This window comes from Squalius cephalus (assembly GCF_949319135.1).
Source record: "Squalius cephalus genome assembly, chromosome: 12".
Classification (NCBI taxonomy): Eukaryota; Metazoa; Chordata; class Actinopteri; order Cypriniformes; family Leuciscidae; genus Squalius; species Squalius cephalus.
In genome coordinates this window covers 13,329,069-13,352,871 of record NC_137133.1, presented here as the reverse complement: position 1 = coordinate 13,352,871, position 23,803 = coordinate 13,329,069, and the positions used below count along the sequence as shown (strand labels likewise).

The window sequence follows — 23,803 nt, the reverse complement described above, 5'->3', positions numbered from 1 at the left end:
AGACCCAGATAATTCATTCAAACATTATTCCACAGATACATCCTACAAAAAATATATATCTTATATATATCTAAAAAGAAAGTGCAAGAACAGCTAAACTGTGCAAAATGTTTTCAGCTGATAAATCTGGTTAAAAGCATGATCAATAGCATATCGTATAGAAAGAAAATGTGAAAAGAACTTCAATTTATATGATGAAATGGTGTCATATGAAAACACAACACAGCTTAAAATACATCTTAATCAGATAATCAAAAAAACATTTTTTTTCTTTAATAGCAGTTCAATCAAAATTTCTAACCATAGCCTATTGGTAAATAGTTCATATCACATCTTCAACTTATCAATCACTTCTCAACTGTTGTTCACGATTATGCCATAATCTTGTATACAAACTTATTTTAGATGCTGTCCAGAAAAAAAACCCAGAGAACAGCGTTGTTCATGTTATGTTTCTGAAAATGAGCTCTAAATGTTTTTCACACTGAAGGTTCATCTCATCGGTTTGGTGCAGGTTCTGCGGATCAGTGAAATAAAGGATTACAGTTAAACATTGACAGTGTGTGTGAATATATATTTATTGGGGAAAAGTTCTTTGATTTGTGTACGTCCGTGTATATGACTTACAGTTATATCGTCCATGTAGTAGCAGTGGCGCAGGTTGAGGTGGCCTAAGTCACGGCTGTAGTACTGTGGATCACCGTGAGGTGTCGCCACACACACTGCACACACCTAGAGGGTGCACACTTACAAGTTTCGAAACGGGGCATGGTTCCCATGAAAAATTGCTATATTTGCTAATGTGAAACCTGTCATGACTCATGAGTCATGACCCGGGTGCGGAGTACCGAACTCGAGACTAGCCTACCTGGAGGAGGTGGTCTGAGTTCGGTTGCACTCGAACTGTTGCGCGATCTCAAGATCACGTCATTACGCTAGTGAGTGGCGATAAGTGAGTGTCTTTTTTTGTTATGAATGAGTCAATAATCATTGACACAAATGATTCTTAAAAAAAGAAGCAGCTTTTTTTAGAATGTCAATCGCAACGACATACCAACTCGTAGCTACACACTGAGGAGACGTTCCATCTGCTTCAGGAACTGGAACTGGGAAGAGGAGGGCGTGTTAGTTCAACAGGTCCAAGCATTTGAATTCTGAAGACGAACAGGAACGAACGCAGTCATACGCTTCAAAAGAGTCTGCAATGCGAAGAGACTCGATCACTTAAAAGATTCGTTCAAAACGCTGCATCTGCATCGCAAGAACGAATCATAGGCTGCGTCCGAAATAGCTCTCTTGAATAAGTAGGCCTACTTATTTTTGAATAAGTATAGCCTACTTCACGACCGCTAAAAAAAAGCATGCTATACCCAGATAGCACAAGATGTCTGCTAAAGATCTGTTAAAATCATCTGCTGTGTAAAAACACCTGATAAACATCTTAGAAAAAGCAGTTTTACATACATTCTAAATCTTTAGGACTTCTTCTAAATTGTTTATATGACATATAACTGAAATGTCCTAGAGATGTATTTGCAGATGAGCAAACACTCTAAAAAATACATCTCGCAGACATCAAATAGACCTCTCCGAGATGTACTTGTGCTATCAGGGTATGAATGATGCTGCCTTCACGTGCTATGGAAAAGATGATATTTTCCACTTGTGAACTGGTATTTACCAGTGTGTTGTGTTCAAGTGCTTTTGTTGTCGTAATGTAGAACCCGCAAGGTCTGTGTCAGTAGAGTATCTTTTTTATCTTTACAAAAAAAGCAAAAAAAAAAAAAAAAACGTAAATGTGGTGCTTTCTGATGATTAAAACATAATTAATAATTAAAAAAAAAAAACATGACATAAAATGATTAAATATGAACCAAGGAAATTGCGGCGAAGTTGAAAATTGAGTGTTAACGCAATATATTACAATCGTTAATGACACAACATTGTATAGGCTACAAAAACTATCCGCTAACAGTATTCACGACTCTTGCGTTGCTCTCCGCCATTTTGAAAAGGTCAAAGGTTATCTCATCTCGGCAACTCGTGCATCAAAATATTCTACGAGTTGCCCAGTGGAAAATACCACATGAGGGGGTGTTCATGTGCATTTTCCATGTCGGCTTTTGGTATTTACCATAATTACCATAGCACGTGAAGGCACCATGAGTGTGTGTAGTATGAATGTAATCTGGACAGACTACATCCGCCATGTTGTCATGTGACCCAGCGTCGGTTGTTTCTCAAACGGAAGGCTGCATCCTACTGAGACTGCGTCCTTCCTAGTTCAGTCCTTCAGTCCTAGTAAGACTTGTAGGCTAGTCTCCTCAGCATTAAATGCTAAAATTACACGGTCTAGTAAGTGTGCATGGCGACGTCATAAATGTTTTCACCCCCGCAGTCACATCACGAAAAATACAATTTAAACTTAATTTTGGAAAAATTATTACAAATCTTTACATTAACTAGCTTTCTATCAATGCAATGCAGTGAATGACAAGCGCCTGCGGTCTCCCAGTGGCTTACATTATTGACAATTTAGTGTTAAGTGATTAACTCACAGCAAAACAAAAGATAACATTTATAGGCCTACTTTCATGTACATTTCATGTGTAATTTCATAATAAACTCAGACGAGCTCAGTACCGACTCGTTTTCCGTCAGTTTATTTTCGTGAATTTAAATGTGTGCAAAGGATTGTGGGTGATTTAAGGCCATGAAGGATACATCCGATGCATCCTTCAAAACAGGCCGAAAGAAGGACGCGAAACGAAGGCACCCTTCCAAGGATCCTTCAAATTGAGACGGCCTTCAGCGACGTTAGATGACGTGGATATGCAGCCTTCCGTTTGAGAAACACCAGTGTCGCTTCATAAATACTCGTCCGTGGCCTCATGAGATAGTAAAGTGTCAATTGTATGCACACTTCATAATCTCGCGGGAAGTTGGTCATCCGGTTACTTTTTGCCTACTCTTTTATGAGTACTGAATTCAGCCATACTTCTTTTGTCACATACTGTTTTTCTCCTAGGGAATGCGATTTGGAATGCAGCCATAAACTCCGCTTGAAATGGGTTGTTACCTAAGGCACCATTCTGGAATGTCGTAATAAAATAACATTGTAATTTATATGCGCATTATGCAACTGTGTCAGTGTCAACTGTAAATGTCCAGCAATACGAAATAAACTCAATGAATAATTGTCAGATTAATACACTGTAATGTCTTTATGAGTTCTTATTAAGGATGCATGTAAATGTCTCAGATGTGTGTTCACTGGCTTTGTCGAATACAGTATAATAGAATCAATTAATTCTGTACGGGTTGTTGCAAAAAGACTGAGTGTGACTTGGTATTTCACAAGGACCACATTCATCTGCTCTGCCATTGTTTTGGTTCAAGCAAGCGGTGCACTTTAAATAGACAAATGGCTTACATGTATTGTGCTCAGTGTCCAGTGACTTTTATCAAATTAATCTTTATGTTCAACAGATAGTTGGAAGCAGCAAGGTCTCTGTAGTTGTATAATTGATAATCAGAGGCTCCGGATTGGTTAATGCTCCTAATTAACATAATTGATTTGCAGGCTTGTGGCCCCACCTGTTTCCAAGACAGGCGTTTGATTCTGTTGTATGTGTGTGTTTGATTTTCCATGTTGAATTGCAAATTATTAGATATTGTAGTTTTTTTTGTAATGTACATGCTGACACGGTTGTAGTAGAAATGGATTCTGGGCTTGAGGACCTCGAGCTGAGAGTGTTACAGAGGGAGTACCTGGACTTTTTGGATGATGATGTGAATTATTTTATTCTTTGTGTTTCTACTTTTGACCTGTTGTGGGTCTTTTGATTTGTGCAAACGCTAAATATATATATATTTTTTCATTTACAGCAAGACCAGGGTATTTATCATGAGAAGGTCAGGAGTATGGTGTCTGAGGGCCAGTGTCGCCTTGTTGTTAACATTAATGACCTGCGACGAAAAAGTGAAAAAAGAGCTAAAGAGTGAGTATTATTTTAAAAATGAATAAAACATATATGTTCTCGTTTTGTTTTAACACAATTTTCTCATTTCATGAAGTACTTTGACCATGAAGAATTGATCCCTGAATCTTCTGACAGTGATCTGATTAATGGTCTCTTCTCAATAGATTACTGAAGAATGCTTTTGCTGAGCTGGTGGTGTTCCAGAAAGCCCTAAAGGACCTTGTGGCTTCAATAGACGCCACTTACACGAAGCAGTTTGAAGAGTTCCACATTGGTTTTGAGGGCAGCTTTGGGAACAAACGTGTGTCTCCACGTACTCTTAAGTGCACGCTTTCTGGGAAATCTTGTGTGTGTGTGGAAGGAATTGTGACCAAGTGTGAGTAGGATTTACTTCCATTTTACAAATTATGATTGTTAGGTTTAACTATTCTTTTCAAATAGTTCAACATTTCAAACTCATTTCAAACATTTCAAATTCGAGCTACGTGATGTGGATGTTTTTCACCTCATGGTCATTTAAGTGGCTTTTATAAACGTGCCTTAGGAAAAAAACATTACTGGTGTGGTGTGCATCTTGAGACAAAACAATGGCATTGACAAATTTTAATGAGATATATTAATGCAAGTTGCTTTCAGTTAAAACCGCTCAAACATGCATTTCAGTCTGGGACTACACTCTTAAGAAAAAGTACCTTAATGGTGTTATAAATAACCTTTTCAATGATATTTATTTTCATTAATATTAGTATATTAGTATCCAGGGTTGGGGAGTAACGGAATACATGTAACGGCGTTATGTAATCAGGATACAAAAATCCAGTAACTGTAATCTGTTACAGTTACGTCAAAAAACGTAGTAATCAGATTATAGTTACATTTTGAAAAAAGGGGGAATACTTTCAGAATTACAATGGCTTCATTTAAAACTAAATAAATCAGTATTTTGGAATAATAACACTATATTAAGCGCTGCTTGATTATACAATAGTTCCTGGTTCTGTTGCCAGTAATGACTCACGTGTATGGCGTCATTTTTTAGTCAAATGTCATGAGCGTGTAAGACATGCTCACAAGCACATTATGTTATTTCACGCGCGCAAAAATGAACCTTCAGCTGGCATGATAAAAGTACTCGCGCAAAAATTCAACAACCGAGAGGTGTGGTAGCTGCGAGCGAGCGCCTGGCATACTCTCATAGGTTAACTCTGCTTGTACAGTGGAATCCTGCTCGCGCGCAGTGGATTTCTGCTCGCGGAGTGCTGTTTTGCTCGCGTAGTGGATTTCTGCTCGCTCAGCTGATTTCTGCTCGCTCGAGTCTACATGACTTTTGACAATTTGGGGGCGGAAACCAAGGAGGGCACTGACCCTCTTATGATTGGTCACTTTCATCATGGAAAATCTTGGGAAATCCTAACCCCGCCCACCTTCAGACGCAGCGCGAGTCACTCAGCTCGCTCTGCTACTCCGGCTATCTCTGTATATTTTAGACAACGAAATATGTGATAAAACACCTTACTAACTATTTTCGTTTTCATTTAAAGAAATCTTAAACATGATAGCCACACAAATGTGGTTCATGCAACGCGTATTGATTATATTCACTGCACATAACGTTTGCCTATTAAAAACAAAACAAAATATAAAACACAAACCTGCCTCTTTTCGTTTTAAATATAATATAAAAACATTAAACATTTTAATATGTTCCAGGCAATATGTGCATTTGTACTAAACAACAGATTTTGCAGTAAACAACATTACAGTTTTTAAATTTTTAAATACAATTATTACAATTTAAAATGACAAAACTCAACCCAGTCTCTTTTTGTTAAATTTCAGTTTTATCAATATTAGCCATTATAAAAGTATAAGTAAAAGGTATAAGAAGCTATACAAATAAAGCAAACAATTCAGTCAAACACACAAAGTCAGCGCTCTAGTAAAACCATACAACGGTAATAGCTTATAAAGTTATGAAACTTCCCCTCAGCCAAAACTATTGGCCACAATGGCCAGGGAATAAATTATAGATTCACGAGACCAAAAATCGCCCGTTAGATATACACAAGACGAATTATATCTCATGTTTAACCACTACAGAGACCCCAGCGAAAGCGGCGAACGTCAGAAAGACTATAACCGAGGAAAGGCTGTTCCAGGCGGGGTACATGAGTGCCGAGCGCCCGGTCATCGTTGTATGGTTAGACAAGAGCGCTGACTTTGTATGTTTGACTGAATTGTTTGCTTTATTTGTAGCTTATAGCTTCTTATACCTTTTACTTATACTTTTATTATGGCTAATATTGATCAAACTGAAATTTAACAAAAAGAGACTGGGTTGAGTTTTGTCATTTTAAATTGTAATAATTGTATTTAAAAATTTAAAAACTGTAATGTTGTTTACTGCAAAATCTGTTGTTTAGTACAAATGCACATATTGCCTGGACCATATTAAAATGTTTAATGTTTTTATATTATATTTAAAACGAAAAGAGGCAGGTTTGTGTTTTATATTTAGTTTTTTTTTTAATAGGCAAACGTTATGTGCAGTGAATATAATCAATACGCGTTGCATGAACCACATTTGTGTGGCTATCATGTTTAAGATTTCTTTAAATGAAAACGAAAAGAGTTAGTATGGTGTTTTATCACATATTTCGTTGTCTAAAATATACAGAGATAGCCGGAGTAGCAGAGCGAGCTGAGTGACTCGCGCTGCGTCTGAAGGTGGGCGGGGTTAGGATTTCCCAAGATTTTCCATAATGAAAGTGACCAATCATAAGAGGGTCAGTGCCCTCCTTGGTTTCCGCCCCCAAATTGTCAAAAGTCATGTAGACTCGAGCGAGCAGAAATCAGCTGAGCGAGCAGAAATCCACTACGCGAGCAAAACAGCACTCCGCGAGCAGAAATCCACTGCGCGCGAGCAGGATTCTACTGTACAAGCAGAGTTAACCTATGAGAGTATGCCAGGCGCTCGCTCGCAGCTACCTGTACACCTCTCGGTTGTTTAATTTTTGCGCGAGTACTTTTATCATGCCAGCTGAAGGTTCATTTTTGCGCGCGTGAAATAACATAATGTGCTCGTGAGCATGTCTTACACGCTCATGACATTTGACTAAAAAATGACGCCATACACGTGTGCCACGCGCTGGTGCATGCGCAAATAACAGCTTTCTACAATCTCCTCAGACACAGATTGAATCACTGCTGCTAGTAGAAACGATGCTGCCTGCGTGTAAAATCGCTTTTAATGCATGGAAATTCTGCTGCTATTTTGTAGAAATTAGGAGAGTAGCTTTTTTAGTACCCAAAATGTCCTTTCTTAATCTTTTCTCACGTAACGGGATGTTCGCTGTCTAGGTAACGTAGGGGAACTTCCACTGCCAACGCCCCAAGTTCAGTCAGGCAAATTAAAGGTCCCGTTCTTCGTGATCCCATGTTTCAAACTTTAGTTAGTGTGTAATGTTGTTGTTAGAGTATAAATAATATCTGTAAAATTATAAAGCTCAAAGTTCAATGCCAAGCGAGATATTTTATTTAACAGAAGTCGCCTACATCGAACGGCCCGTTTGGACTACATCCCTCTACTTCCTTCTTTAATGACGTCATTAAAACCGTTTTTTGACTCACCTCCGCCCACAGGAATGCTCCCTCAACTCTACCGAAATTTGTTTATACTTGCGCACTTCTAATAACTTACTGTGTTTACTCAGCTCTTACGGTGATTTTCTGAAGTAAAACTGATGCTTCATCTTTTGTGTGATGTACAATAAACTTTATTAAACTCATCAGTATATGTTTGATCATCATTCAGACAGCAGACTTGTAGGCTATACATAATGGATACATACAAGCAGATGACAAATACATTATAATAAACTATACCTGTTTCATCTCTATACAGCACTCTGACTCTGTAGGCATTATTGTCCGACTCGAAATGAACACCGTTACTGAGAGTTTCTGATATTATCATCATTCCGTGAGATGAAATTGTCCTGAGAGACTGAGAGCGAGCTCATGAAGCTCCGCCCCCTGTGCCGTCCAGCAGCAGCTCATTTGCATTTAAAGGGCACACACTAAAACAGCGCATTTTTCTGAGCCCCAAAAAATGACAATTTAAACATGCTGTAAAAAATGATCTGTGGGGTATTTTGAGCTGAAACTTCACATACACACTCTGGGGACCTCAGAGACTTATTTTACATCTTGTGAAAAGGGGCATAATACGGGACCTTTAAGAAAGATCACGGCTTTAGTCAACATGTAGGCCTATTTTAAAATAAACTAATATGTAGATTGTGTAAAAATGTTAAATGTTGTGTTTTTATTTTTTAGTTAAAAATAAAACAAAATAATCTGTAATACCATACAGATGCCTTTGGCTTGCTCAGTTGGGGATATTTGGGGATATTTAATTTAATTAATCAATCAACAATACTATTGATCAGCATTACCAAACGTGGACGTTTTCCACTAGAAACAAACATTGATGTATTATTTTAATTTAATTCTTTGAAGCTGCTTTGATACAATCTGTATTGTGAAAAGCGCTATATAAATAAACTTGACTTGACTTGACCATACATTAGCCACTAGATGTCTGTATAGCCCTTTACATAAATATATATTCAGGCCTGTGTGTATATTTTGTAAATATTGTACACTGGACCAAATTCTTAATAAATAAATTTTATTTTTTATTTTTTAATAATATTTCTTCTTGCTTGACTTTATTTATATACATGACCTTGAAGTAATCCAAAAGTAATCAGTTACATTACTTTCATATTATAGTACTTGGATTACGTTACTGAATACTTTTTATGAAGTAATTTGTAACTGTAACGGAATACATTTTTAAAGTAACCCTCCCAAGCCTGTTAGTATCTTCATATTATTAATATTACTATTATTTTTTTATAAGTTATTTTTTTAGCCCTCTATCTGCCGGGTCTTATATCTTAAAAAAACAGCATGTTGTGTCAATTAGGTACTTTTATTTTTTATTGACATTGCAGATTGTAGCAAAAATGACAGTGCTCTAACAACAGAGGTTAGTTGAATACATTAATAAATAACAATTGACATTGAACACGATATAGATGTAATGAAGACCAAGTTCCAGTGAAATATCTTCACAATCCCCTATGATGTCTTTATGTCCTTCATTACATGTGTATTCTAGTTTCTCTCTGCAGATGAGGTTATGGTACGACGGCATCTGAAATGCACAATTGAGTTTAGAGTCACATTGTGTCTCTGCCATTTGATTATGTAAAAACAATTGTTCATGAAGGCCAAAGTTAGCAAAAATGGACAGTATGAGCCCTTAAAAGGAAAAAAGTGATATAAAGTCATGGAATAGCTTTAATGTTTTTTTTTTGTGACTGGGTATTTTTAGGCATAAAGTCATAATTAAAAAATAAATAAATAAATTCCATATCTCTGTTACTTAGGGACTGTTCGTTATTTATTTAAGGGGCCACCGGAGGAGTTTTGAGATCTGTTGTCAAAAAAGACATGACCCTCCCTTCGCCAGCAATAATTTTTTCTATGACCCTCCAAAATGATTGTGAAAAAAGGCATGACCCTCCCCGATAATTTATTGATTAGCCTAATTCTGTACTGGTTTGCGCTTGGCAAAGATGTTCAGATAGCCATTGTTTGTTTGTTTTTTAAACCATAAACTCTTGCTTTCTCATCTGGCTGTAACGATAGACCAAAACTACGATTCGGTTCGTATCACGATTTTTTATTTTAGATTTGAAAAAAAATCATGTTTTCGGTGCTGATGCGGTGTGACTCGTTCAACATGTGGGTGGCGTTGCGAATAAAGCATCTAAAAGCTGTCACAAAGAACCGGCAAAAATAATGATTATTAATATGTCATATATAGCTAGACATTTTAATTGTTTTTAATAAACAAGTGTTTTCTGTGTCTACTGCAAAGATGAAGTTGACGATGCGTCGCGATCTTCTCAGAACGCGCCAGAGAGAAATGCACATTTCATAAGGAGAAAGCAGTCTGTTTTTAAAGCAGTCTGTTTTCTGTGAGCGGTGGCTGAATTATTATCATTTTTATCCATATCTTTCACATCTACTGCAGTCAGATTGACCCGCGTTCACTCTGAAGGAATCACTCACATGGCTGTGCACTTGTAATGACACATCAAGGATGTTAAGAGGCTAAAAGCAGGTTTAAAACTTGCCCCATTGAAGTCAACAGGGTGCAAATTTTAAAAAGAGTATAACATGGTGTAGGCAACACCGATTTTTGTCGTTGTTCTCTGTATTGACAGCACTCCAAATTTACAAAAAAATGAGCTCAATGTTAAAATTGACCGGAGTTCTCCTTTAAAAACTTTTACGTAGGAGTCTTAGCTTAAGAGCGATTCGGGGCCAATCTGAGAGCAACTCTGAGCAAGGAAAAGACAAAAACTTTCATCTTAGTGAGGAGGCGGGGCTGACCCCGTTGCTATGTATGACACAATCTTTTGAAGACTGTGATTGGCTGGTAGTCCAAGAAGGAAAAAAATAGTGATTTTAAGTATAGTGTCTATTCTAAGCCTTCACTATGAAATTACATGCGACTGTGTACATTACACACTGCTGCATTGTTGCATTTTCCCAGTTGCCAAATATCGTAATGTAGGCTAGTGATTACTTTCATTTCTGGCGCTATTGCATTTCTGCGCTGTCGGAGATGTTAGTGCGTCTCTAATAAGATCAGTCACAAACATGATCCCTGCACGATCTAATCTATAGCGTCTTATTAACTCACTGTCACCCATTGTCTGCAACAGATTTCTTCTCCTTCTTCTTTCTGCCATGTTCTCCTCTGCTGAAGAAACTCTTAAGCCTCTTAAAAGTCCTCGTCCGTGCTCCTAACAATTTTGACCTTAAGAGGTTAAGATGCCTAAGGGTTAAGATGACCTAAGGGTTAAGATGCTTTCTGAATTACTTTTTTCTTTACTGGGATGTTTTCTTTAATTTTAAGAGTAAACGGCCACATTTCTAAGAATTTTCTTAGAATTTTGTCACTAGGAGCTACTCTTTGCATTAAGATTCTTTATGAATACGGGCCCAGGTATATTTGGCCTGTACTTGAACTCAATCTTTTGATCCAGATATACTTAAAAGCAGGGTTCACCAATCTCGGTCCTGGAGGGCCGCTGTCCTGCAGAGTTTAGCTCCAACCGGCTCCAACACACCTGTTTGAAAGTTTCTAGTATGCCTAGTGAGACCTTGATTAGCTGGTTCAGGTGTGTTTAATTGGGGTTGGAGCTAAACTCTGCAGAACAGCAGCCCTCCAGGACCAAGATTGGTGAACCCTGCTTAAAAGAATAATTACGAATTTAAAGTATACTTGTCTTGTAGTTGTGTTAACTCTTTTGATTGAGTAGTCAATTAAATATACTTTTTTACATAGTTTTTTTTCAGATACATATAGTAGTTTACTGAGAGTACACATCAGTGTGTACTTTCATAAACTAAAAAATTTACTACTTGTATTAAAACAGTAAATTACTAGTTTACTTATAAGTTCACTTGTAGGACAGATGCATTACAAATGAGAAACCTAGTTGTGTACTTAGTTTACTACTCTTACAAATACTAAAAATACTAAAAGTGAGCCAATTTAGTCCCAAGCAGTTTTGAAATAGTACACAATTTTACTACAAGTACACATTGATATTAGTATACTTACTACATAAAGTATACTTAAAAATATACTTGAAAATTACTTAAAGCTACACTGTGTGATTTTTACCCCCATCTAGCGGTGAAATTGTATATGACTACCCAATGAATTTTAGTTTCTGTTCCTCTCAATTCCGAGGGCGTTTTAACTCCTACGGTGGCCGTATTATTCCAAGATTAACATGGCTTCCAGTTATCGACTTCGTCCATGACAATAATAAACAATACGTCTAAAATGAATAAAACTACAGGACAGATGTCAGGAGGTAAACGTCACCCTTGGAATCGGCTATCCCAGCATAATTAGATTAGGCTAACGTTACAATGTGTACACAGTAAAAGCAATTAAAAATAACTAAAACGTACAGTGTCCTTTTTTATATATAGCTTAAAAAAATTGCGCCTTTAAAACTATTCATCACCTGTGATCCGTCGCAGCACAGATTTATGTTACAAGGTAACCATACTTTTTCACCATTGACGCGAGGATGAAGTTATACTAGAGGTCGTTCTGGCGTTATGCACAACCATGCTATGGTTAGACAAGCAACTATAAAACTTCGAATTTACACAAATGAATTACAACAGGCTGAATTACCTGTCGAGAAGAAAGCAGGCAACCTCGGCGTCCGTTTTAAAATCTTTTCTCCTCATGAGCTCTTTCCATCTGGGAAAAGTTACTCCAATATTGACTATGGTCTTGCTGATTTGTCTGTCGCGTTGACGTTTTAATTCTCTCTTTCAAATGTGAGTACGCACACACACACACACACACACACACACACACACACACACACCACACTATCTTTCAAATCTGCCGGCGCTCGCGAGTAATCTCCCCCTCGCATTCGTCACGGTGTCACTGAGTAATAAAAAACGCAAAAGGCGAAGCTTGAATTTACAGGTATGTCCCTCTTTGGCTAATGTAGTTTCAAGATGGAGGGGCAACATGGCGACCGGCATTCGAACCCCTCACCCGTATGTACTTTCAATGGCAGATTATAAACTTAAGAGAATACTTTATTACTTGAAAGAAGTAAATATATATTAATGAGCACATATATTTTTGAAAGAACTAAGTGATTTTTGCTAAGAATCAACTAAAAAAGTTACACAGTGTAGCTTTAAGTATACTTCATAAAATGAACATGAAGACATGCACTTTTATGATGAAGAGATGCACTTTTATAATGGACAGATGCACTTTTATGATGGATAGATGCAATTTGATAATGGATAGATGCACTTTTATAATGGAGAGATGCACTATTATGATGGACAGATGCACTTTTAAAATGGAGAGATGCACTTTTAAAATGGAGAGATGGACTTTTATAATGGATAGATGCACTTTTATAATGGATAGATGCACTTTTATGATGGATAGATGCACTTTTATGATGGATAGATGCACTTTTATAATGGATAGATGCACTTTTATGATGGATAGATGCACTTTTATGATGGATAGATGCACTTTTATGATGGATAGATGCACTTTTATAATGGAGAGATGGACTTTTATGATGGATAGATGCACTTTTATGATGGACAGATGCACTTTTAAAATGGAGAGATGGACTTTTAGAATGGAGAGATGCACTATTATGATGGACAGATGCACTTTTAAAATGGAGAGATGGACTTTTATAATGGACAGATGCACTTTTAAAATGGAGAGATGGACTTTTAGAATGGAGAGATGCACTATTATGATGGACAGATGCACTTTTAAAATGGAGAGATGGACTTTTATAATGGATAGATGCACTTTTATGATGGAGAGATGCACTATTATGATGGATAGATGCACTTTTATAATGGATAGATGCACTTTTATAATGGATAGATGCACTTTTATGATGGATAGATGCACTTTTATAATGGATAGATGCACTTTTATAATGGATAGATGCACTTTTATGATGGATAGATGCACTTTTATAATGGATAGATGGACTTTTATAATGGATAGATGCACTTTTATAATGGATAGATGGACATATGCACTTTTATAATGGATAGACAATAATGGATTTTTACAGCGATTGATTCCAACAATCTTTTCACAAAACTGACAAAACCTTGTCAAAATCCATCAACATTCAGTGCATGAGCTACTTTCTGACATTCTAACTGAAAGTGGGTGAATATCAAAATACATGATAGAAACATTTTGTTACACCAATTACAAGTGTTTTTATTACAACATTTGGCCCTGGACTAGGGTATTCTATTTGTCCATTCTATTGGCTCTATTCTATTTTGAAGACTTGTGCTGGCTGCACAAGTCTAATTTAAGGCTCTCACAAATAAATAGTATGGGTATATTATACATTTTCTGAGTCATCAGAGTGCCTTGAGTATTGAAGTTGTTGAGTTTTGTGTCCGTGGTGTTCTTTCATACCACAGGGATAAAATAAAGCATACAGTGTTAGGCGGAAATTGTGAAAAAATGTGTGTTATTTCTGGTTTAAAGAAGTCATGTGACCTCTGTGTTTGTCAGACAGATTCAGTACTGGGCTTAAATGAAAGCCTAAAAGGTCCCCTTTCCAGCGATACCAAGCACCATATTATAAAATATTGACAATATCTCTAGCATGAGCCTAAACCAGATATACACCAGATTTCAAAAACGGAATTTATCTTTGGGGGTTAGTAACTTCATGAGCTGAAAAAAGTGATTTCGCTACCACCCCTGCACTGCTATCGTGATTTTTCTAATACTAGGGGTGTATACCTTGCCAAAAAACAATGATAGCATTTTTCCCCCCGATGATACCGATCAACCCCCCTGGCTCATGGACTACATGTCTTTTGGAAGTTTGAGAGTAGCCTACAATTCTATTGTGGTTCTGAGCCTGCTGATCAACTATTAGTGAAATCATCACAGATCCATTGATTTTGGTTGGATTTTTATGATTTTTTCTGTGGAATGAGTATACTGTTTGGTGAAAAGAATGACATATTGACTGATGTCATAACTTGGGGGAATAGTTGATTGCCAATGAAGTAAAGATGAAAATATTGGAAAAAAGTGAGAAAACGCCTAATTTTTTGGCATTAAATTGATGCAAAATCATGTAGAAATGTGTTTTAAGAGTTATTTTTTCAGTGGATGTTGTCAGCAAATGTGTTCTTTGTATCTGGAATGCATTTATTGACAGCCTACCAAACCCACTGAGGATTTGAGGAAAAAAATCATTTTTCAAATTTTTCTGATAAAAAATAAAGGGTGCATACACTAAAATGGCCACAATTTTTTTTCGCGATATTTCCGGCAGAGCAGACCCTCCAATTATTGGTTCTTAGGGTCAAAGTTAACAGAAAAAACACAAATAAAAAGTATAACAGACCATGTCAGGTTCAACCCATTTTATTGAGCTTTTGAGACTTTGGCTCCCCGACTATTATGTGTGCTGAGGATTTTGCCCAGACAGAGAAGGAAGCTGAGGCAGTTGAGATAGATGTGTGTGCACTTCCTAATGTTGATCTATCCTTTGGTAAGCCACAGTTAATTGAAGCGCAACGTGTTGATCAAACTTTGAATCACTGTATTGCAGTTACTGTTGACCCGTCTGTGCTGTCAGAGCATCCTGTGGCGTACTACCTTGAAGATGGTGTACTGATGCGTAAGTGGACTCCAAGTCACGCAGATAATGACTGGAGAGCTGTCTTTCAAGTTGTTGTCCCGAAACCTTACAGAGAACAGGTAATGAGTGTTGCACATGATCATGAACTTTCTGGTCATGTTGGTATTCGAAAAACATACGATTATTTATTGAAGCATTTCTTTTGGCCTTTGATGAAGTCAGATGTAGCCAAATTTTGTAAGTCCTGCCACGCTTGTCAAATGGCGGGAAAACCAAATCAAGTGATTCCCCCAGCCCCACTGAAGCCAATACCAGTGCTGGGTGAACCCTTTGAGCGAATTCTGATTGACTGTGTTGGTCCATTGCCCAGAACGAAGTCTGGAAACGCTTATCTTTTAACGTTAATGTGTGCGTCGACCAGATTTCCCGAGGCAATACCGCTACGTTCTCTCAAAGCTCCTACGATTGTCAAAGCAATTGTTAAGTTCTGCACTATGTTTGGAATGCCAAAATGCATTCAGTCTGATCGAGGCACCAATTTTATGTCCAGAGTGTTCGCAAAGGTAATGAAACAGTTAAATATCAAACATCAGGTATCCAGTGCATACCACCCTCAGTCACAAGGCGCTATCGAATGCTTTCATCAAACATTAAAATCAATGCTTCGAACCTTCTGTGTTGACCGTGAAAAAGAATGGGATGAGGAGAACCCGCTCTTGTTATTCGCAGTTCGTAATACTACCCAAGCGTCACTCGGGTTCAGTCCCTCTGAGTTAATCTTTGGACACACTGTTCGTGGTCCATTGAAAATTTTGCAAGAGCAAATTCTTTCTTCTAGACATCCGTCTCAAACTACCAGTGTCCTAGATTATGTCAGTGCATTCCGCGAGCGACTACACACTGTGTGGGAGTTGGCAAAACGCTCACTCGGTTCAGTCCAAACCCAAATGAAAACTCGCTATGATCAGAAGGCTGTACAGCGCTCATTGAAGACTGGAGACAAAGTTCTCATTCTACTTCCAGTGCCAGGTTCAGCACTCCAAGCTAAATGTTTTGGCCCTTATGAGGTTAAGGAGAAGCTAGGAGATACTGACTATGTTGTTAATACCCCTGACCGTAAAAGGAAGTCACGAGTTTGTCATGTTAATATGCTTAAGGCATACGTGTCACGTTCCGATTCTAAGGAGGTTAATATACCTGTTGCTACGGTTGTACCAGTTACTGTGCCATTGTCAGAATATTCACCTGAAAGTAATGATTTGAGAATGAATAGTGCCTCTTTCTTGTCTGCTTGTTTACCAAACTCTGAAACTTTGGCAAACTTATCAAAAAAATTGTCACACTTATCTCTATCTGCCCAGGCTGATATTACCAATCTTATTAGTAGGTATCCGACCTTGTTTAATGATTTTCCTTCAACTACCCATGTGATAAACTATGATATAGATGTTGGTCTGCACGTCCCAGTTAAACAGAATGCTTATCGTGTCAACCCAGTTAAAAAAGAACTAATGAAGCAAGAAACTCAGTACTTGCTAGAACATAATTTAGCAGTTCCTAGTGCCAGTCCATGGTGTTCACCATGTCTACTCGTCCCTAAATCAGATGGTACCTCAAGGTTTTGTACTGACTATAGGAGAGTTAATGCTTTAACCAAAGCTGATTCTTTTCCGCTTCCTCGCATGGAAGATTGTGTTGATCGTGTAGGTAACGCTAAATTTATGACTAAACTTGATCTGCTTAAAGGGTATTGGCAGGTGCCACTAACAGAGCGAGCATCTGAAATCTCTGCTTTTGCCACCCCTGATGTTTCTACAGTACCGAGTAATGCCTTTTGGACTTCGCAATGCTGGAGCTACCTTTCAGCGTTTAATGTCCATAGTGTTGTCTGATGTGTCTAATTGTGAAGCTTATCTTGATGATGTTGTGTGCTATTCAGATACGTGGGAAGACCACCTCAGAACCTTGGACGATGTCTTCAAACATCTGAGAGATGCTAATCTCACACTGAACTTGTCAAAATGCGAGTTTGGTTGTGCCACTGTAACGTACCTAGGAAAGAAGGTTGGTAATGGTCAGGTTTGTCCACTTAACTCAAAAATACAAGCTATCCTTGATTTCCCAGTTCCTAAGACTAGAAAAGAGCTCCGTCGATTCCTTGGAATGACTGGATATTACCGCTGTTTTTGCAAGAATTTTTCTGACGTTGCTTGTCCTCTCACCGGACTATTACGTAAGGCAGTCCCATTTAAGTGGTCTTCGGAATGTCAATTCGCTTTTGAAGCTTTAAAAAATTTTGCTTTGTAGTGCCCCTGTTCTTGTTGCCCCCTGTTTTGAACAGCCTTTCGTCTTAAAAGTTGATGCTAGTGGTACCGGTGCGGGTGCCGTCCTACTTCAGACAGATGCTGCTGGTTTAAATCACCCAATTAGTTTCTTTTCAAAAAAATTCCACAAGCATCAGCTTAACTACAGTACCATCGAAAAAGAAGCTCTTGCCTTAATTCTTGCTGTCCAACCTTTTGAAGTCTACATTGGTTCGAGTTCACAGCCTGTTACTGTTTACACTGACCATAACCCTCTTATATTTCTTCAACGCATGTCAAATGCTAATCATCGTCTTATGAGATGGTCACTAATCTGCCAAAGTTACAACTTGAAGATATGCAGAGGTGGGTAGTAACGAAGTACATTTACTTCGTTACATTTACTTGAGTATTTTTTTGGAAAAATTTTACTTTTAAGAGTAGATTTGAATGTGGGTACTTATTACTTTTACTCGAGTACATTTCTAATGAAAAAACTGTACTTTTACTTCGTTACGTTGGGCGACGTTCGTTACTTTATTTTAATGCAATATGTGTTGTTAAATGCGTAAGTGCGATGTATCTTTTTTCTGGGCTTGAGCGATGCTCAATTCACAAATGAATCACTCTTTTGAGTCGATTCTGTTCAAAGACTTCATCAAACAAGTTGGTAGATCTGTCTAAATCGGTTCGCGAATCAGTTTGAATGATCTGTTCAGTTCCCTGCACGCACTGAATCGTCTGAAACGATTTCAATTCACACTCGACTCGGAGTCGTAACAGGAAGATTTAAGGACATCGAGCGTTGGATGAAGTGGCAGTGGACCTACAGTACAGTCAAGTGAGAGCAAATCTTCCAATGCATCATATATTTGCCTGCGATGAAGATCTTTATTAGTTGAACATCTTCGTAAGCTGTCTGTGAATGAATGATTCCACAGGACGATATGTTCGATTTCATTTCACAATACATTTAACAACCAAACAGATTATTACGCCATTTTATCACTACTAGAAAGTATGACATTACCCGTTTTTTGGACATATCCATTAATTTATACATTAAATAAGCTACCATTGTTCACAGTTTATGAACACCCGCCATCCCGCGGTAGTTTGTGTGTATTGTTGCGCAGTGGCGTGCGAACTCGGCTTGAAAACGAATGCCTTGCCTGCCGTCGACACAGTTGAGTTAACCAGTTTAAACATGCTTGCAGAAATACAGTATACATTTGATTATATTTTGGAGAACCGACAGAAGAAGATCCGTCGATGTACTTTTGTTTGTTTTTTTGTGTTCAGATATTCAGTAGCAGTCATGAGCGCGAGCACATGTGAAGAGTTTTAACTCTTTCTTCTCTGTGTCAATTACATGCTTTGAATGCAACACTCTGCAGATTCACTTTATTTCGACGTTGTCTAATAATCCAAATGTAGCTGTATAAGTTACTATTATACAAACCAAAGGACAGGCAATGATTTTCTTTTTCGGGCTACAGATTTTACTTTCTGTTGCAAAGAGAGCCAATCTACTTATGAAAACAATAGTCATTTAAATAAAAAAAAATCTAAATAATATAATTTTATATATATGATGACTTCAGATGCAAAAGCCTATAAGTACCATCTGAAATGTTCTTCTTAAAGAGCATTTTTATCAAGCTTGTATGTTTATGTTCAGTTATTTCACTTTAATGGCAATGAAAAGTACCTATTAATTGTCATTAAAGTGAAATCACTGAACTTAAATATATGAGCTTGATAAAAATGCTTGTTTTAGAAGAAAGTTTCAGATGGCACTCAGAGGCTTTTGCATCTGAAGTCTTCATACATATATATATATATATATATATATATATATATATATATAGGCCTGTATGATCCGAAGTAAGTAGTTTTTTACTACTTACTTGAGTAGTTTTTTCATTGGATACTTTTTTACTCTTACTCAAGTAACTATTAAGATTATTACTTTTACTTTTACTTTGAGTAAATATTTCTATAAGTACTTGTACTTTTACTTGAGTACAGTTTTTGGGTACTCTACCCACCTCTGAAGATATGTCATAAAAAGGGTACCGACAATGTCATTGCTGATTCACTGTCCCGTGTCAATCAGTAAAACAGTATGCGTTTTATTTTGTGGGTGGGGGTGTTATGAGCCGGAGTTATTTGTCATTTACTCATTGATTCCATTCTGTCCTGTGTATTGTTTGCGTAGATGCATGTGCTTGTTTGTGTTGCAGGTGGGCGGTATCTGGTGATAATTAGTTGGACGCTGCGATTGGTTCTCCTCCACACCTGATCCAGATATAAGGACCGCCCCAAACACTCAAGATGGCCGACTATTGTGCCATTGTTGATTGTTACCACTTTGCTATTGTTTGTATCATCGTCTATGCTAGTGTGTCATATCTGAGAGTTTGTGAGTGTTTATTTGAGATTGTGCTGTGAGTGTTTATTTGGAGATTGTGACTGTGATTTTGAACCTCTGTTTATCCTTGTTAACTGACTTTCGCAGTTCGTAATGTTAACTGACTTGTTAACTGACTGTTTTGCATTGTTTGCTATGGACTGTAAGGCCCGCTATATTGGTCCAATCTGCCGGTTCGCCAATACACGGGGAAGGAATCACGTGTTCTTGTCCTCACTTTTGCAAAGTATTGGTTGGTTAAATTTACAATACATTTAGTTATGTATACTCTCGTTTATTTCATCTGACTCCATAAATGAAAGGTTTTAATAATATCTGTGCCTCACTAAAAGTGAGCGAATGTTTGACAATTCCTTTTAACCATTAAATGAACAATGTCAAAATCAGTTAGAATAATCACATGTAATAATTTAATATTTCAGAGATCGGAGATCAATTCCACAATCAATTCAAATATCTAGAACATGGTTATACATTGGTTACACCAAATAATCTTACCCAGTTTGTACCTGAGATAGAGAGAGAGAAAGGGATAGAAAGAGAGAGAGAGGGAGAGAGAGACAGAGACCCTATTCCATTCGTGTCCAGCAAAGAAGAGACCCGATAGAGCACGCACACCTTCCTTTATCCTGTGTGCCCAGGTGATACGGGGGATGGGGAAAACCACCCTCAAATGGCTTAACCAGTTTTCTCTAAACTTCTATAAACCTTATTACCTTTTATTTTATCTATCTGGATATGAGATATCTGTACCACTCACTTTGAGACATTTCAAATGACACCAAAAACATAACAGTCAATGATAAACATTCACATTAAACCATATTCTTGTGTGAGTTCTTAGTAGTTTGCGGAAGTGAGGTCGTATGGGGAGGTCAAATGGTAATTAGCCCTTTGTCTCAGACCAGGGCCTCAACCAGTATTTTCAGTCTTACAGGACTTTACATTAATCTCCTGGGCCCAGTTTTTCAAAAGTAATCCAGTGGGATTTCGGATCACGGATTGGATCAAATCTTGGAAATGGGTTTTTCAAAAGCAAAAGAGGGATTCTGAACTAAGATCAGATCATGTAATCCGATCTTAAATTTGATCTGGATCAAACCTGCCCTTTGGGTTTTTCAGAACTTTGAACTCGGTTTGGGATCTATTTGATCCAAAAAAACAGGATTATCCTGATCCCATCAGAAGGGTGGATTCAGTTGTGATTTTTCAAACCAAATAAAACCAAAGAGGTTTTTTTTTTAAGTGAATGATCACAAAATCAATGTTTACTGATGATATATACATTTCTTCATATTTGAAGCATATATGAAGCATGTCACATCTAATGAGATATGGTAAAACAACAAAATCTGCAATTTAACATTATAACAAAATAAGGAAAGTAAAATGTTTCTGTTTATTACAGTGTTTCTGTTTCTTAAAATTTAAATAAACAATGCTTATTTGTGGCCACCGGTATTTTGCCAACTGTTGTTCTTTGCTAAGCCAGTAGGCTACACTGTTGGTTCCATTTAAGGCTCTAGTAAACAGGATTTGGTGATCCTGAAAAGTTCCTATCCGGATCAGATTGATCCAATCCGATGTTGCTTTGAAAAACTGGCTCAAAAGTAAGATGGATTACGTGATCACGGATCGCAAAAAAAAAAGGATTACTAAATCCGGATCAATTTTATCCGGATTAAACCTTTTGAAAAACCGGGCCCTGTAGATAATTGTATATATATTTTTGCCAAATTAAGGGAGGTAGGGGGTTTGACGCCATTTTGTTTTGTATATCTTTTCACATTGTTTTTGGTTTAGGGAGGTAGGTAAGTTTAAATTGTATTTTGTTTTCTTTTGTTTTAGGAATTGTAGAGGTTACCCAAAAGATTGTTTTTGTTTGTTATTTTGGCCTTGTCTGCCCCTGATGCTTAAACCCTTTTAGAAATAAACACTTATTTTTGATATCTCTCTGGTGGTGAGACTCATTCCTTTTCCTGTTACGGCTGACCCCTAGTGGTCGTAACAGCGGTGTTATTGTGATATGCAAGTAATATTAAAAGTTGCTGCAAATGAACTACATTTTATTGAAATCAGAGCAACACTGATATGACAACAATGACAACAATCTCAAAAAAAGCACAAAGTTTTCAACAATCTGTTTTATGGTGTGTCCTTTAACCTTTACACCTTTTACCTATTTATTTATTATTCTCAGGTAGGTAAGGAAAGTCGAATCTGGACAAAACTATAAGCATTCAAAAAGTACTTGCAATTAATTCAGCAGACTTCCCTGTGGTCAGTTCTTGCTTAAGGTTCTTAAATTATTACTCGGGAAGACAGTATCTTGCCAATAATATAATATAAGGTTTATTAAAGTTGACAAAAGTTATTTCAAAGTAACAGTAAGGTTACACTAATAAGTTTCAATTAAGGTACAATCAGCTGGTTTCAGGCGTCGAGGGACACTGCGCTATTCAGTCTCCAACAATTCAGTCTCTCAGTCTTTTATACGCAGGCTTCGAAATGCAGGTTCCAGACTCTCCTCTGACGTGATCAAATGGAGTTCTGCCAACTCCTTCGACACTGCCCTCAGTTGTTTACGGCATATCTCTTCACGGTGCCTCCAACTTCTCTTTCTCTGCTTTCTCCTCTTAATCGTCTGTAACACATACCTTAACTAGTACATTTTCCATTTATCATAAAAACTATTTCTAATACATAGGGGAGAGTGGGGTGAGTTGTGCCAGTTTTTACTCAAAGTGACTTTAAAGTGAGGCCATGACAGTAATGCCTTCAACTTAAGGATGTACATGTATTTCAGGATGTTGTGCATCCCTGAGAATAATAACTTTGGATCTGAAATAAATAGTTTCAGAAATATAGCTTTTGGGAAAAAAGTGGTCTCATGGCACAACTTGCCCCTGGTGCGGGGTAAGTTGTGCCTTTTGGGGAAATATGTTGGGGTAAATTGTGCCAGTGCTTTCTGAAGTAAAACAGAACATTTTACTGTTATGAACCGTATGCTATATGAAAGCAAGACAAATTCAATACAAAATTACTAATTTAAGGTTTATTTAGATATTGTCACCCTGGAATACCATAGCATGCGTTTTTCCCACTATGGTCAATTGCATAGGGATTTTGTATTGAATACAACTCTGGATCACAGTGTCACAGAGACAAGGGGGCGGGCTCATTTTACTCAGACGACCAATCAGTCTCTCAGGATCATTGTGAAGCTATCAAGCTACGCCCTAGCAACCATTTAGAGCACCATAGCAACACAATATATGATATTTGTGATTCATTTCAGGCAAAAAAGGCTTTGGCAATAGATGCCTGTTGACAGAACGCTGTCTGTCAATTATGTAACATAAGAATAAAGTTATTAGGCTAATTTCTAAACATCCTATTGTGACTTAGGCCACTTAAAAACTGAATAAAACTTCTCTTTATTAACATAGTGCAAACTCAAAACTGAAATCAGTGTTAGCTAAATTAAACAAATAGCAGGTAGGCCTAAGTCAAACACTGATGAGGCATGCCCATCTCCTCACTTCTCAAGATTATCCCCTGTGAGTATGTAGGTCTCTAGGTGGTCTGGATCTGGCACAACTTACCCCATGCCCTTTGGCACAAATCACCCCAGACCCACAAGTTTAAATAATTAGCATGATCCAGCAGTTAAGAGCTAACATCATGCTAACTGTATAGACTCATTGTGTAGCCTACTAAAGCACTAAAACATGTGTGAAATGTTTTCAAACTTGTCTATAATTGTCCAGACACTACAATCAAAAA

At 37.4% G+C, this 23,803-nt stretch overlaps 3 protein-coding genes across 6 annotated transcripts in view; 2 read left to right on the top strand and 1 right to left on the bottom strand.

Annotated features, from left to right (window-relative positions):
- LOC307168828 (MARVEL domain-containing protein 3) overlaps window positions 1-1,822 on the bottom strand; it is a 30,172-nt gene extending 28,350 nt beyond the window's left edge. For both annotated transcript variants that reach the window (XM_079889094.1, XM_079889095.1), the window contains exon 1: window positions 1,055-1,822. The gene's annotated coding sequence lies outside the window, so the exon portion shown is untranslated. The remainder of the gene's footprint in view (window positions 1-1,054) is intronic.
- Window positions 1-23,803, top strand: part of mcm3l (MCM3 minichromosome maintenance deficient 3, like) — a 46,557-nt gene that overhangs the window by 20,951 nt on the left and 1,803 nt on the right. The window lies entirely within an intron of this gene.
- LOC307168833 (DNA replication licensing factor MCM3-like) lies at window positions 847-21,970 on the top strand. Of its 3 annotated transcripts, XM_079889102.1 has the most exons (4): window positions 3,538-4,001; window positions 4,148-4,359; window positions 17,220-17,344; window positions 19,830-21,970. In XM_079889102.1, exons 1-4 carry the CDS (start codon window positions 3,925-3,927, stop codon window positions 19,845-19,847), a joined length of 432 nt encoding a protein of 143 aa, XP_079745228.1. In that variant the 5' UTR covers window positions 3,538-3,924; the 3' UTR covers window positions 19,848-21,970. The 3 variants fall into 3 exon arrangements, 2 of the variants coding, with proteins under 2 accessions (XP_079745229.1, XP_079745228.1); XM_079889103.1 differs by lacking the exon at window positions 17,220-17,344 and having other exon boundaries at window positions 2,692-4,001; window positions 19,830-21,964; XR_013822992.1 differs by lacking the exons at window positions 3,538-4,001; window positions 17,220-17,344; window positions 19,830-21,970 and adding an exon at window positions 847-952 and having other exon boundaries at window positions 4,148-4,189.

Coding starts and splice junctions, on each gene's coding strand:
- LOC307168833 (XM_079889102.1), top strand. CDS start 3,925: ATGGTGTCTGAGGGCCAGTGTCGCCTTGTTGTTAACATTAATGACCTG. Junction 4,002..4,147: donor AGTGAAAAAAGAGCTAAAGA/GTGAGTATTATT, acceptor TCTTCTCAATAG/ATTACTGAAGAATGCTTTTG. Junction 4,360..17,219: donor GGAAGGAATTGTGACCAAGT/GTGAGTAGGATT, acceptor TGTGCTATTCAG/ATACGTGGGAAGACCACCTC.